The sequence below is a fragment of the Mesoplodon bidens genome, assembly GCF_964165515.1.
Source record: "Mesoplodon bidens genome assembly, contig: HAP1_SCAFFOLD_618, whole genome shotgun sequence".
In the NCBI taxonomy this organism is placed as follows: domain Eukaryota; kingdom Metazoa; phylum Chordata; class Mammalia; order Artiodactyla; family Ziphiidae; genus Mesoplodon; species Mesoplodon bidens.
The window spans coordinates 160,212-176,115 of record NW_027671291.1 but is presented as its reverse complement, the minus strand read 5'-3'; the positions used below and the strand labels follow the sequence as shown (position 1 = coordinate 176,115).

At 44.5% G+C, this 15,904-nt stretch overlaps 1 protein-coding gene across 1 annotated transcript; it reads right to left on the bottom strand.

The window, feature by feature from the left end:
- Window positions 1-14,703: 14,703 nt before the first annotated feature.
- On the bottom strand, window positions 14,704-15,446 carry LOC308611603 (MOB kinase activator 3B-like). The gene has a single exon (XM_081260323.1). The coding sequence runs from the start codon at window positions 15,250-15,252 to the stop codon at window positions 14,746-14,748; it is 507 nt and encodes a 168-aa protein (XP_081116449.1). The 5' UTR covers window positions 15,253-15,446; the 3' UTR covers window positions 14,704-14,745.
- Window positions 15,447-15,904: the final 458 nt, after the last annotated feature.

Sequence of the window (15,904 nt, the reverse complement as noted above, 5' to 3'; positions counted from 1 at the left end):
CCTTTTTGGTGAGTTTCAAGTCCTCACCTCCAGCAAGGGGACAAGTCTCTCATTTTACTGGACATTAGCCAGTTAAGGGGCCATAACTCTTACCAAGTCTGTTTATTTATTAACATGAGATTTATTTACTAATCATTGATGAATATGATCTGTTTGATGGACACTTAAAAGAAAAAATACCAGTAGGCTCATTTCTGATAAACATCTCCCTTCAACAGCTACAAAGTATGTAACATTGTCACCAGAGCCTTCCTTCTGAAATTCACCGATGCATCTGACATTTGTCACACTCATTATTTATGAGCAGTCATCTATGCAACAGAAGTGAGAGTCATCCTTAGGGACACATCTGCCAGTCTTATATTTGAAACCGCTTCTCTCCAAGGAAAAAAGATTTCTGTTTTCTTATGTCATTAAAAAAAATGTATTGAGGTATTTTTAGTCTGGAGCCTTCTTAAAGCGTGGGATAATGACTTTGCTAAATCCTACTGGAAATAAAAACACATCTAGAAGCTATGGAAGAACAGAAGTCACAAGGCTGTTTCTTAAATTAAGGAGATGGCCTGCTGGACCAGATGAATAGGGGCCTCCTGATAAGATGAAAGATATGCCAGATGAATTCTCCTTTTCTTATTTAGTTGCAACACCATTAAGACATTGTAATGCAAGTCAGTTTACCTTTTAGAAGACACATCCATAGACAGCAGTTAGCAGTAACCGTATACATAGCTAAGAGCACTGAAATTCTTTTAAGGAAGGCGCTGCACCAACTCTTAGCCCCTCAGCCTTTTGACGCCGCTTCAGCTTGGGCAAAGGAGCAGACCGTTAAACTGAGAAAACACCTAAGCAGTAAGCAGGGCATTAGCGGCTAGAAGGGAATGGGATTCAAAGCCCTGTTCCTGCTGGAGTCTGGGAGCCCTCACTTGCTCCCTGCTAAAAGCCTCCCAGCCGGAGGCTGCAGCTGCAGAACTTCTGCTGCCAAGTTGGTGGGAGGAGGCCCTCTTCAGTGGCAGGAGGTTGAGGACCACTGATAGGCCCACGGAGACGAGGCAGGTGCTTGAGGCAAACTCAGGAGGAGGTAACCCAGGGAGCCCTGGCAGATGGCAGGGTGCTGGGGCAAGAGGGGGGACTGGAAGAGGAATTAGGGGCTGGCAAATGGTCTGCATGGATGGGGCTAGGATCAAACAGTGGGGACCCTGTTCCTGGTCTGAACACCAGAAGTAAGACTCTAATATGGCACAACTGGGTGACAAGGTGGGACACCAGTTTACAAAGATTGGGATACCAGGTAGAGCCCTAGGCAAGAATCCACTTCCCAGTCTTGGAATTTGGGGTATGGGGTTGGCCCAATAAATAATACTGGGAGAGTCCATCTTGCCACTAAAACCTGTGAAGAAGGTCAGAGCCTCTGGTGGGTCCGAGCCTGTGGATGGGGTTAAATGCTCCAGCTGTGGGAACACAGCACCCTGAGGGGTGTGGAGGGGCCCCCAAGGGGCAGGCAGACCAGTCTTTGTATCCCACCCCTTAATACAGTACTTGGAATAGGCAGATGCTTAATAAATAGTTATTGAATTATAACCCCGAACTTAGTTCTGAAACGTAGCTTTTTCAAGAAACTCATCCTTATGGATCTATTTACTGGGTCATTAAAAAGGTTCACTTTGATAACACCCCCTTTTCAAACTGTCCTGGAAAAGGTGACACTGTTTTATCTGAAAAACTTGAGCCCCACATTTGGCCGTATTTCTCGTGAGCCGACAGTGCCCCATGGGCCCTCCTCAAAGGCCAGCTGCTGGGGAGCACGGCAAGGAAGAGGTGAAATGTACACCTGTGGCACCTGAAACAACACTGAGCCCAGTCGACCCTGTGAGTCATCACAGACTGATAAGGGCAGCCGGATTCCATGACTATTTTAAGAGTCAACATGTTTTACAGCTCAAAAAATTTCATGGGCCCCAAAGTGTCAACTGTGTGAGGGACGGCAGAGAAACCATGGCTGAAAAGTCCACCCCTGCAGCAAGTCCAGAAACCTGCCTCTGACCCTGCCTGTCGAGGGCTCAGGGCCTCCAGGGTCCTAATTTCTGAGAGCCTCAACCACTTACTGGTATGTGCACCTTCTCATATGGGAGAAAAAACATAGTAACTACTCTGCGGAAATACAGTATTGACAATATCGTTAGTAATCATGTTAGCTGATATTTATCAAACGTTTTCGACATGCCGAACCCCATGTATTATTAAGTCCTCACAGCAACCTTATGACCTAGGTCTCGTGGTGTTACAGGAGAGAAATAGGGTTAACAGACCAAGGAGTAGAAAGGGAAGGCAGTGAAAGGGGTCAGAGGGACTGCACACTGGAATGAAAGGTAAAAGTTGAAGACAATTACATTGCTCTGCTCATTTCCTCAACGTGGAACCATACGGCATTATAGGTAGCTAGCAGGCATACCCTCATATTCTTTTATTTTTTCCTTCTTTTCTTCCTAACCAGTGAGATTTTCACCTTGGGCGCGTGCGCACACACACACACACACACACACACAAAAAAATATCAGTCCTCACTACTACCATTTATTACAAGGGACACTGTGAAACCCTCAATGCAATCTTAATTTGTGTTCATTCAACCAAAATCATCAAATGCCTACTAGGTGCAAAGGACTGGCCTCCTCATTGCTTTATCTACAACAGTCTTTGAATATATTTCTGTCTTTGTGTTTATGCAAAGACATGCATGCACATGCCTAGAATGTGATATCTCAGAGGTCCCTGGTGTAGGGAAAAAACACAGTGGAGTCAGAAAGACTTGCTACAAGTCTTTATAAGCTATATGACCTGGGCCTCTCTGAGACTCAGTTTCCTCCTTTGGAAAAGAGGTAAAAAACACCTTTCTAAAGTGGTTGTAATGCACCTAACATATTATAGATACTCAGTAAATGGTAGTAACCCAGGTTCTCAAAGGATTGTATGCATCCCTGGGGGGTCCTTTCACAGGTACACAAAGTCCTCCCCTTCCCAACTACGTATGTGTGCAAAGCTGGACTTGAACCATAGATTGAAATGCAGAAGCAGATATGAGAGCCCAATTGTTTCCTATGAACTCAGACTTTAAAGAGATTTGCAGGGACTTCCCTGGCGGCACAGTGGTTAAGAATCCACCTGCCAGTGCAGGGGACACGGGTTTGAGCCCTGGTCTGGGAAGACCCCACGTGCCACGGAGCAACTAAGCCCATATGCCACAACCACTGAGCCTACGTGCCACAGCTACTGAAGCCCACGTGCCTAGAGCCTGTGCTCCGCAACAAGAGAAGCCACCATGATGAGAAGCTCTCGCACCGCAACGAAGAGCAGTCCCCGCTCACCACAACTAGAGAAAGCCCGCACGCAGCAACGAAGGCCCAACACAGCCAAAAAAACAAATTAATTTTAAAAATAAATAAAGAGATTTGCAAAAAGTAAAACAATGCCACTCTTCTTACTCATTTTTTGTTTGTTTTGGGAAACAGCTATTTCTCATTAAAATGTTATTTATGTTAATATGTGGTGCATTTATCATTTTTTAATGAATTAATAAATAAATATTTTAAAACTTCCCTAGTTTTAATTTCTAATATGATAACAATTGATAGCTGTAACCCACATAAAACAAAAGATCTTTAGGATTTTCAGTAATTTTCAAGAGTATGAAGGAGTTCAAAGACCAAAAAAATGTGAGGCCACTATTCTACATCTATCTTACTTAAATCTTACAGCATCCCAATTCCCTTTTCCCAACGTTGTCTTTCCAGAACTCATCACTACCTAAAATTATTTCATACGTTTATTTGTTATTTATCTGTTTTCTCCATATGCCAGTCATTCACTTATTTGCTCTCAGATCCATTCCCTACATAGGTTTCCCAGGCCCCTTTACCCCAGCAGGAGACTGGAGGAGGGAAGCAGACACCCAGGTATTTCTCCCATGGTCCTCCTTGGCCTCCAGCGGCGCTGCATCTTCTCCTTGGTTCCAATTCTGCTGAACAGGCCGTGCTCCCAGCTCCTGCGGCACAGCCCCAGCCCCAGATGCTAGTCATCCCCTCCCCTCACTTGGTCTGTCCAATCCTAGGGAGTAGGAACTTGCAGCTCTTGTGATTACACTGGTACCTCACCATCCCATTTTGACATTTCAGCTCTCCCCACACTTTGGGGAAAGGAACTTACCTCAGTTTCTTCATTTGAAAATAGGGAAAACGATAATGTCGACTGGGGCTGCTTTGAGGATTAGAAATAAAATACACACAGGGAATTCCCTCAGAGTCCAGTGGTTAGGAATCGGTACTTTCACTTCCAGGGCCCAGATTCAGTCCCTGGTCGGGGAACTAAGATCCCACAAGCTGCACAGTGCGGCCAAAAAAAAAAAAAAAAAAACCTCATAAAGGACCTCACATGCTGTTGGGCCCAGAATAGGCAACAAATGTTAGCTAATGCTATTATTATTACTGTACTTTAAACTTTGGAATTACTGCCTGACATAAAATATGGAATCTATTGACTTCAGTGAGGTATTCAAGCCTTGATTATTAACTGGCATTCTAATGGATGTGAAAGATTATTCTTTTTCCAAGATAACTACTGTAATTATGACATGATCAATAGCTTTTCTCAATTTTTATTCCAGTTGGAAAAGAAATTTACAGCGAATACTGCAGGAAAAATTCCCCTATGTCATTAAGCATTACAAACTGCAATAAATCAGTGGTCTTCCCTTTTTATATCACCATGAAAAGTAATAAAGCCCAAATGTATTCAGCACTTAATTCTCTACCAGGAACTCACTAAGAGCCCTGTGTGCATTATGACACTTAATTCTCATAACCTTACAAAGTGGGTGTAATTATTAATACGCCTACTTTCCACATGAGGAGACAGGCTCAGAGAGGGTCAGGGCTTCCCAAAGTCCCAAAGCCATGAGAGGAACAGATTTGAACCCAGGCTGATGATGAAATCTTACCTGTATACTATTTTTATTTTTATTATTGTTATTATTATTATTATTATTATTATTATTATTATTATTATTATTATTATTATTATTTTGCGGTACGCAGGCCTCTCACTGTTGTGGCCTCTCCCGTTGCGAAGCACAGGCTCCGGATCCGCAGGCTCAGCGGCCATGGCTCACGGGCCCAGCCGCTCCGCGGCATGTGGGATCTTCCCAGACCGGAGCACGAATCCGTGTCCCCTGCATCAGCAGACGGACTCTCAACCACTGCGCCACCAGGGAAGCCCTGTATACTATTTTTAGAAAACAAAATAAAGCCATCATAACACAATCCATGTGTTATGACAGTTACTGCTCACAGGGACTTTGGTACATATCATTAACATATTTGCTCACATTTCTCTTCAAAGACACAGAAAGACAGATGCCCTCAGCTGTAGGCTTCCCCCCACCCCCCACTTTGGGATGGTGAAATATGAATGGTTTATCGGAAGGCTGAAACAGGTAAATCCCCAATGTTCAACAACTTTCTTCCCTCTGTTCCTGGAGGCCATGGTAGGATTCCCTGGCTGGGCCAGGCAACCAAGAAATGTTGAAGGAAGTCACCCACGAGTAATTCTTGGTGGTCCTGAGATGTTGAGGTTCCATTGTACTGCCACACTAGGCATTAGGGCTCTCTCACTTCAGCTGGCCCAGAAGCCAGGCAGGAGCCAGTTGTTGCTGGCAGAATCCCGGGGGTGACAGCAGAATGAACGCTTGACTATCAGCTGGAGATTCTCCCTTAATTCATCACTGCTCTCCAGTCCTAGGATCCTGGGCCAGACAATTCCATAGAAACACTGAAAACCTATGGCCTAATTTGAAGAATGTTTCCTTTCCCTGAGAGAGAACTAACAACTCCAGTTTGTCTCTCCATGAAGACAAACATTTTAACTTCCAAAGGCCTGCTCTAAAGATCAATTAGACATATCACTAAGGAGGTATTCACACACACTAAAAGGATTCTTTGCCAAGCTTTCTTTAAAATTCTCTCTGAAAAATGAAAATATCAGCCAAATGACAGAAATTCAACTGCCTCACAATTTTCAGGAATTTTCTGTTCTGTAATATGAACTATACAGCATGAGTCAATCAATTTACACTTACATAGTAGTAATCAGTTCACCATGTGTCTACTTGATGCAGAGCGTTATGCTGGGTGCTGCACCCTGTAGCAGAAACAAGAAGGTGGGATTGGCTTTGTGCAGGCCTCCTATGCTATTCATGTGAACGTCTTCTCAAGTTCCATCAGGGACCCACCTGGTTCCAGCCGTCAAGGCCAAGCTAAACATCCCATGAATGTTTACTATTTCTTCTAAAGGTTCCATAAGATATAGCAGAAGATGAAGGGAATGTGGATCGACTCCACAGCCAAATACTTGAAAGAAGTATGGATTTTCATCCTACCTTCTCTCCTTTCTTACCTTAATTCACCTGCCAAGTCTAATTCATCACACTGATACCATGTGATATTGAGGGGATAACATCGAAAGCATACCTAGTCTATGTCTTAACACTGTGCTAAGTATTTTAAATGTAGCATGAGCATGTTATTTAATTATATCAACAGTCCTATGAAGTAGATCCTTTTCTATGCATTTTACAGATGAGGAAACAGGCCCAGAGAGTGAAAATTTTCTACTAAAAGTTGATAACTGGGATTCAAACTCAGGTCTAACAGAGACTAATGCTTTTGTTCCTTTTTACCAACACCCCACCTTCCCAAACTGGCTCATCTTCCCACAGCATCCATTTCACCAGAAGACTTAAGAGAAAGACATGATTACATGAAGGAAAACATGGATAGAATTATCATTTAGAATATGAATTTTGCATGAGTTTTTTTAAGATGAAACACCAAAAAGTTCTTATATGCAGAGGTCTTAACAGATACTACATGTCCTGAAACCTACAAAGGTCTTTTAAAAGAAAAGCTTGAGGGGCTTCCCTGGTGGCGCAGTGGTTGAGAGTCCGCCTGCCGATGCAGGGGACATGGGTTCGTGCCCTGGACCGGGAAGATCCCACATGCCGCGGAGCAGCTGGTCCCGTGAGCCATGGCCGCTGGGCCTGCGCGTCCAGAGCCTGTGCTCCGCAACGGGAGAGGCCACAACAGTGAGAGGCCCGCGTAATGCAAAAAAAAATAAAAGAAAAGCTTGAGACTCACTCTCCACACAAGGAGATCTAGGGCAGGACAAAAACTCAACCTCTCTTCCAAATGACACTGTTTAAGGGTACCTTCTCTATCTAGAGGGGAGGCAGAGACTGGTGGGGAGGGCAGAGAGAGAAGACCTCTGGTGTCAGGGCCCTGCTGATACGCCCTACTCAGATAAACAAAAAACCTGTGCTTTTTAAAAGTCAGCTGGCACGTCAGTGATAATCCAGCATGCTCTTGGGGATCTCATCCTCACTTCAAGTGGCTTATGCAACTGCTCCTTCCAACTCCATGTCTGTTCCGGGCAAGAGTTCTGGTTAACTCATTTTTCTCCATCCCACTGCATTTCCGGATGCATTTCCACAACCCCTAAGGCTTAGGTGCTGACTCGGCTTGCCTATCCACGCAGCACTGACCTCCACAAGGCAGCCTTCGTTGACTAAGGTAGGGCACCCATGTCCACAAGCACCAACCGAGAGAAAGCAGCATATACCCGCCAACCCCCATTACAGCCTTTATTTTTCATCTCTGTTTTCCACTGAGTATCATATAGCCCAGTTCCCTTCCCAGCTGATGCTGAGATGGAACAACTTGTCATTTGAGATATGGCTCATTAAAATTACACAGCACGAGTAATGGAGACCTCAGTGCAGGTGGGGACAGCAGGTAACTAGCCTTAACTTACAGGGCAGTCTCTAGGCCCTCTGGGCTCCCCTCTCCACTCCTTTTCCCTGCTGCTTCTTAGCACACTGGTGGCCCTCACCATTTTCCAGAGGTATCTCTTGGGATTTGTTGAGTGGGGTCGTTATTTACCACTGTTCTTATTAACTCAGCCACCAAGTCACTGCAGTATTGGGTTAACAAGGTGGAAGTAGGGAACTGTGTCCCTCCACAAGACCATCAATTCGCCGGCAGCCAGCGGGGGTGAGGAAGAGTGGAGTCAGCTGTTTCTGCATGGTTTCCGTGAATAGACAACTGAATAAACTAGGGTAGCATCAGAATCTAGAGAAGGCAAGTTCCTACAGCGAGCAGAACTTGAAGAGTTGCCATCAGTAAGGACCCAGTACAATTTGCATCGGATGCACCGCCCTGTCTGTTTTCACATCCTTCCCTGTGAATGCTGGGTTTATCGTAGGACATTTCCTAAAGAGGATTTAACATGTGATGAAACAGGTAGGGGTAAATCAAGGGTAATGTTGATTCTGGGCCAAGAACATCACAGACACGAGATGTCGGAGTAGCTGAGAGCACAGCCTGCAGAGTTGGGCTACTTTGGGTCTGAACCCTAGCTCTGCCTGTGTGACCCTGGGCAAGTTACTTCATCCTTTTCATCTGCGAAATGGACCTCATAATGCCCGCCTTACGGGGTTATTTTACAGATTAAACGATATGATGCAGGTAAAGCGTGGAGGGTAGTATGTATTCAGAAAATTGGAGCTTTATTATGATGCCTTCCCAACGAGTAAATTCTTAGGGAGCCAGTTTATCAGATCCCAAAGGCAAAACATGTTTCCAGAGTCTTAGAAAAACTTGCCAGTTCAAAAGGCAATCTTGGAGGCTTCATTCCTGGGCACTGAGAACTCTTTCCCCATCCTCTTGAGAGGTCAAATCCAGGGCAGCTCACCCAGCAGTGATTTTAATGAATGGCTTGTGCCAGATGTGACTAGTAAGCTATCTCCCCTCTTCCCCAGCTAACCTGCACCCAGTCTCTGCTGAGGTTTGCCGGACTGACACTGGACGTGGGCACATTCAGTACTCAGTCTTCTGAAAACCAAACAAAACAATCCTTCCTAGTAGCTTTCTGTCTAAAGGGTTAAGTGTTCATCCCTGACACCAGGAGTTGGTCTAGCTCCTAGAGAGACACTGAAATTTCCCAGAGTCTTGGAAGGTATTTATGACCCCCATCACAGAGCAATTCATCAACCATTTTTTAAAAATCATGCTGATTCTCTTACAATGTGTCTTGCTTTTTTCTGGGGATACCATTCAGAAATCACCTAGTGGGCTCCAAGAGTTTTGGTTGACAGTTAAGTAGAAACGCATGCAGAGAGAGAGGCAGCTGACACACATTTGTTTTTTAGCACCTCTTATAGGGGCTTATGGCTCTGGGCTGGGTGTTTTTACTCACACTGCCTCATTTAATCTTTACAACAGTCCTGTAAGATCAGAATATTTACACAGAGAAACGCAAGCTCAGAGGTTATGTGTTTACCAATGTCACACAGCATCTTGTAATAGCAGAGCTAGTCTCTGTCTACAAGCCCAGTGCTAGTCCTACCACACTGTAAATATATTTTGTTGACATACATGCTGTCTTACCAGTGTTACATAGATTTACATAAAAATAAAAAACCAGGAGGGAGACAACAGAAAATAAAAAGTTAAAATTTAAAGGCTAATTATAAACTCAGTTCCCCAACATGCCATGTCTGAAAAGCTCATCCCTATGGACATTTTTATAGCCTTATGTTTCCTGCCACAATATTTTGAGAGAGGATGAAACTCAGCTGCAGTCTCATGGACACACTCCTCAGGCATTTCAGGGGTGATTTTTTAAAATAGGGGGCAGGGCTTCCCTGGTGGCACAGTGGTTAAGAATCCGCCTGCCAATGCAGGCGACAAGGGTTCAAGCCCTGGTCCGGGAAGATCCTACATGCTGCAGAGCAACTAAGCCCGTGCTCCACAACTACTGAGCCTGCACTCTAGAGCCCACGAGCCACAACTACTGAAGTCCACGCCCCTAGAGCCTGTGCTCCACAACAAGAGAAGCCACTGCAATGAGAAGCGTGCGTACCGCAACGAAGAGTAGCCCCCGCTCACCGCAACTAGAGAAAGCCCGTGTACAGCAATGAAGACCCAACACAGCCAAAAATAAATAAATAAATAAAGTTATTTTAAAAAAGAATCTTGTTTTTAAAAAAATAATAAAATAGGGACAAACAGAAACAAATAATCATTTCTTTAAAACTTATACCAAAATTCAGCCTTTCTGAATTTTTTCCCACCCTAGACAACCTCTTAAAACCATGATTGAGAAGTCTTTCACCATGTGATGGAAATTTGCAGAATAACGATTCATTCTGTAAATGGTAGTGGGTGACAAGGGCATAGATTTTTGGCCACTCTTGAGTTCAAACCCTGACTTCTAAATGACTGATTAGCTGTACAACCTTGGGAAACCCTTTGCTTGTTTAAATGTCAGCTTCCTAACTGGTAAAATGGCATATTTAATTCATTCAGTTATTATAAGCATTAAGAAAGATTAACAGTAGCAAGTATAGTGCCTGGCACTTAGCAAACTCACATGTGAGCTCCCTCCTGGCTTCTCTCCCTTCCTTTGCTTCCTTTCCTTGCTCTCCCCTTCCCTGACACCCATTTATTCTAAAACCATAGAGGTAGGTGAGATCATGTCATTATTTTTTAAATTCCTCCTGCTCAAAGACTTTTTAAAAACATGAGTTGGAGGAGTGCTAAGTTTTCCACTCCTTTTTTTCTGAGTGTCAGATCTGAGATTTAAGTCCTATTATATAACAGAAAAACAGGGAAACTGGGGGCTAGAACATAAAAATTATTGTAATTAGACAGGCAATGGAATTTTAAAAAGTGGGTGGCTGTGCTTTCTACTTTTCAAACGTTACCTCTAAAAGTGGCTAAAGAGATACAATCAAAGAGGAGGTGGCCCTTGCTTCTGAAGTTACTGCTGTCTTGGGAGCTTTTGCAGGAACATCTGTTGGCTTTTCAACAAAGGAAGCTGGGAAGGATCAAGGGAGACTGGAGGAGACTCTGGTTCACGAGGCAGCCACATCTGTTTGGTATTCTCCCAACTGAGAAGGCTCGACTTCTGAAATAGCCCGGGTATCCGAGTTAAACCAGAATCCAGAAACAGATGAAAGCTTTTCTTTCCTCCATGTCTCAATGGTAGAGATCAACAGCTGTTTATATCCTTTAATACCTAACTAAGGGTGAAGCCTTCACATCTGTCTGTATTTTCCGGTTCTAGTTCCTCGGATCACAGTGGAGAGGAGGGGAAGTTTCAAACCCTCCCAATTCCCAGGCCAGAAGACAGAAATATGACCAGGATTCAAAGCCATAATGTGAAGCAGAACTCCCAAATTTCTCATCCACCCAGGGTCTGCTGTTGGCTGGGAATTCCTCTTTTACTTTATCCTGACAGACGTCTTGATCATTTCCATGATAATGACTCATGGCAGCACCAAGATCAAAAAGAAGGAAAGTAGGCTGGAATCAGGGGGAGGAAGAAGAGGAGGAAATGAATTCTCATAGAGAAAGTGGCTCCTAGAAGATAAGTTCTTGCAAAGACAGCAACAGTATTGTCTGAGGACAAATAGCAGAGGTGAGAAGGATACTAATGAAGACCCTCAGGGTGATGGTGGATGGTGGTGGTTTTTACTGACCCCTAACATTTTAACCTTGGAAAAGTTAAACAGACATAATTAAACCCTGTGGAAGGCAAGGTACGGGAAATACCCAGGAATGGTGATAAAGAGATTCAGAGACATTTGTTTAACTTCACTTTGATCACCAGCACCACACACATGCTGGACCTTTATAAAGATTATTTTTCCATCCATCCATCCATCCATCCATCCATCCATCCATCCATCCAACAACTTATAAGGCACCAGGACTGGACTTAGTGCGGGGATATTCAAATGCATAAGACATATTCTATAACTTGAAGGGGCTTATATTCTAAAAGATGAGAGTCTTCACAGAGGAGATGGTATAAAGTTCTTTTTTTTTTTTTTTTTTGCGGTATGCAGGCCTCTCACTCTTGTGGCCTCTCCCGTTGCAGAGCACAGGCTCCGGACGCACAGGCTCAGCGGCCATGGCTCACGGGCCCAGCCGCTCCGTGGCATGTGGGATCCTCCCGGACCGGGGCACGAACCCGTGTCCCCTGCATCAGCAGGCGGACTCTCAACCACTGCGCCACCAGGGAAGCCCCTAAAGTTCATTTTTTTTTTTTTTTTTCTTTTTGTGGTATGCGGGCCTCTCACTGTTGTGGCCTCTCCCGTTGCGGAGCACAGGCTCCGGACGCGCAGGCCCAGCGGCCACGGCTCACGGGCCCAGCCGCTCCGCGGCATATGGGATCCTCCCAGACCGGGGCACGAACCCGTATCCCCTGCATCGGCAGGCGGACTCCCAACCACTGCGCCACCAGGGAGGCCCCTAAAGTTCATTTTTAAAAAAAAAAAAAATTTTTGGTCACGCCACACAGCATGTGGGATCTTAGTTCCCCAACCAGGGATCAAACTCGCGCCTCCTGCATTGAAGCATGGAGGAGTCTTAACCACTGGACCACCAGGGAAGCCTGAGATGGTATAAAGGATGCATAAGAATTCACTAGAAGGGGATTCCAAAGGAGAGAATGACATGGTTAAAACCAGAGAGGTAAGAAACAAACTGTTCCTGGGGAGAATAAAAAGCATTCTGGGTGGTTACAATGAACAAGAGGGGTGGGAGGAGCTTATCAAAAGTACAGATTCTTAGGCCTCACCTAAGAGATTCTGATTTAGTTGTTGAGGGGGAGGACCAAGGAATCTGCATTTTGAGAAGAAGGTCCAAGTAATTCTGATACAAAGGACAGTTTGACAACTCTATATAGATGAACATTTCCCAAAAGATGCTAATAGTGTTCCATTAAAAAAAACAAAAAACAAAAGAAGGTACCAGGTTCAAATTAGGATACACTACTTACTAACGTATTCTTTTCTTGGAGATGTATAATGCACATTAGTATATTTAAAGTCCTGCAGTAAAGAAATCAATTTCACTCCGCATTTCCCAAACTTATTTTTCCATGGGAGAAAAAAAAAAATCACAGTGCACCTATTAAGAGCTCCCAAAACACTTTTGTACTGTGTGGCACAGATTGGGAAGAGCTGAAATAGAGGATTCTGATCAGGTGACTGTTCCCCAAGCACACTGAATGGCTAAGGAAACCATCTAGAAAAAGAAAGCAAAGTCATTTGCTCTGGGGGATCTGGCGGCAGCCAGTAATTTCCTCCAAGCAAAGTCTAAAATCACCTATGATGTTCTACTTTCCAGGGAGATGGCCAGAAGCTTCCTCCCTCTTAAGTAACACACCAGGCTCTGTGATGTTATTTCTGGTCAGCAGCTCTATGTGGTAACCACAACTGCCAGAGAGAACAGAAGTGCCCAGAGTTCAAAGCATCAAAGAAACAGAAGGGGAAGGGCAGCAAGGAGGGATCCTTGCCCACATTTATTTACCTTTACTGCTGTTGTATGTTCTGCACAGTCATTGGCAGTTGCTTGTAATGCTTTTGGAAAAGACAAATTCCCCCCAGATCCAAAAGGAAGCCTCTGACAGTCAATGAAAGTGCAAAAAAGACATGAACCTAGGAAACTGCTACTCCTCCAAGGCACCAATTATACAGCCAGGGGAGTTTCTGAAACCTGCCTTCTTCCTCCTATGCTGGTGAGCCAACCAAGGCGGGTTGTGCTGCCATACCCCCCACTTCCTGCCCTAACAAGGGACAGCAGAGAGAAAGTATGTGAGAAAACTGGACAAGTCAAGGCAACACGAGGATTCTGAGCAGATTGGTTTGTGTGCTGAATATTTCAAGATGGACATACTGCCCTAATCAATTTATATACATTTTTTTTCTGGTATAAACATAATTACTTCCATACACCCCACTTCAACTTTCCATATGCCACATGGGGACACACATGCCCCATCTAAAGGTGATTTTAGCAATGTGTTTCAAACGTTTTTTTTTTTTAATACTCCAACTGTCTCAGAGCTTTTCAATAATATTTTCCAGCAGCATAAGTGTTTTTTCAACCATTCCACAAATAGTTCCCGAGTGCCTAAAAGGTTCCAGGGCACCAAGCTAGGTATCACAGGTACAACAGTGGAAAGAAGAGAATGCTCATCTTTACTGAACCTAAGGCCCTAAAAACTGAATTCTGAATTCAACCTGCCAGGCATGCAGATTCAATAATCAGCAGCATAAAGAAATATAAGAGATAGGAAAGGTCTGGTCTCTCCCCTTGAAGAGTTTTATGGCTCAGAGCACAAAGCAAACAAAAGCATTTGCATTTCAGGTGTCCGGGTTGGTCTAGCAGCTACACAAGGGTCCAGAGTTAATAGTACAGACTGAAATTAATACCTGTGATCAGGAGAGGGAAGAAGAGAATGCCAGGATCTTATTTCTCCAAAATGCCAACTGCCTGTCTGCTTGATTCCCAAACAAATCCACGGATTCTCACACTGGGATTTCTTACCCTGAGAGACGAGTACCAATAATTGCACCAGAGTTAATGTAACTAACTAGTTAATTAGCTCCAAATTAAAAATTTTACCAGGAGCTCTGGGTGGGTTTGGAGTCTAATCCTAAGGAAGCCAATAAGATCAAATCCAACTTTTCATCAAGCCAGTGTTTCCCACTATTTAGGTCTACAAAATAATTCTAAGTGGTCTAGAAATGATTGTTTTTTCAATAAGGTCCTTAGATCCAGAAAAAGAAATTGCTAATATGTGAGTGATGGAATTTAGGGAAACACTGATATAGGTGCTATCCAGCATTCAAAGGCCATCCCAGAAGAAGCCTCTGCAAACCCTCCAAGCTTCGGTGGAAGGTGACAAAATAACCAGGAAGCTGGTCATGGACTTACCCACACACGTTGGAAATATGTCCTCATTGTTGATCTGGACTTCAATCCAATCCATGAGAAGGTTCATGTACTGGGGGGCTGGCAGTGCAGTCGGCTTCTTGTACTTGAGGTCATCCTGCCACCGATACTCGTATTTGGGGCCCCCTGACATCACAGGGCAGGTCCGCTCAGTGCAGAACTCACAGATGGTACCGTAGATGAGGTTGATCCGATTGAAGAAGTCCACCACGTGCACTGCCACCCAGTCGTTCTGGTCCTCCCTGCTGGGCAGCTGCACAGCTGCCCTCAGGTCCACGCCTGAGTTGAGGGATGCCTGAGCCCGTCTGTGGAGTTCGAACCTCTGTGCGCCAGGTTCAAATTTCCTCTTTGGCAGGAAGGTCTCGTCCTTGTTGAACACCTGCTTCAAGGCTATGGACATGGTCTTCTCCTTCTCTTGCTTCCTCCTGCAGGAAGCAAAAAGGCAACTGGGACTTTTCAACGAGAGATCACAACCCAACAGGGTTTTCCACTGCCAGCCCTCTGGCCCCAGTCTTGCGGTCTGCAGCTTTCAATCTCTTTTTAGACAGCCCCTTCCATCTTCCTCTTGAATGATTTCCAGGGGAACCTCATGTTTCTTCCTAAAGGCAGGAGAGAAAAGGGTCTCATTAGTGTCCCATTTGCATTTAAGAAATGACAAAGGCTTAGACCTGACTTCCATCTCACTTCTGGCTGTGCCCACTTTCATCCAGGTATAAGGACATGGAAGATAAGCCAAACCCCTGAGAATCTGGATTGGTGATCAAATCATATGACCAAATAGCCAAAGGAGGAAAAGTATCACACCCTTTTTCTTCATGGCCTTGATCAAATCTCTGGAACTTTTCCCTGTGTGATCATAGTTTCAATGGACTGCTCCAAGGTGTTATGGATGAGCATGTTAGTCAATGACACATCCCCATATGCTCCTTTTTAGAGCATCTGCCCCACCCCCCAACTTGCCCCTATTGAGTAAGCATAAGGACACTACCCCCATCCACCTGGATACAGCTGATTGGAGCAGGGGTAGCTATCACACCCAGCTGGCTTCCCCA

Bases quoted from the DNA above. Each gene is read 5' to 3' on its own strand.
- LOC308611603 (XM_081260323.1), bottom strand. From the start codon at position 15,252: ATGTCCATAGCCTTGAAGCAGGTGTTCAACAAGGACGAGACCTTCCTG.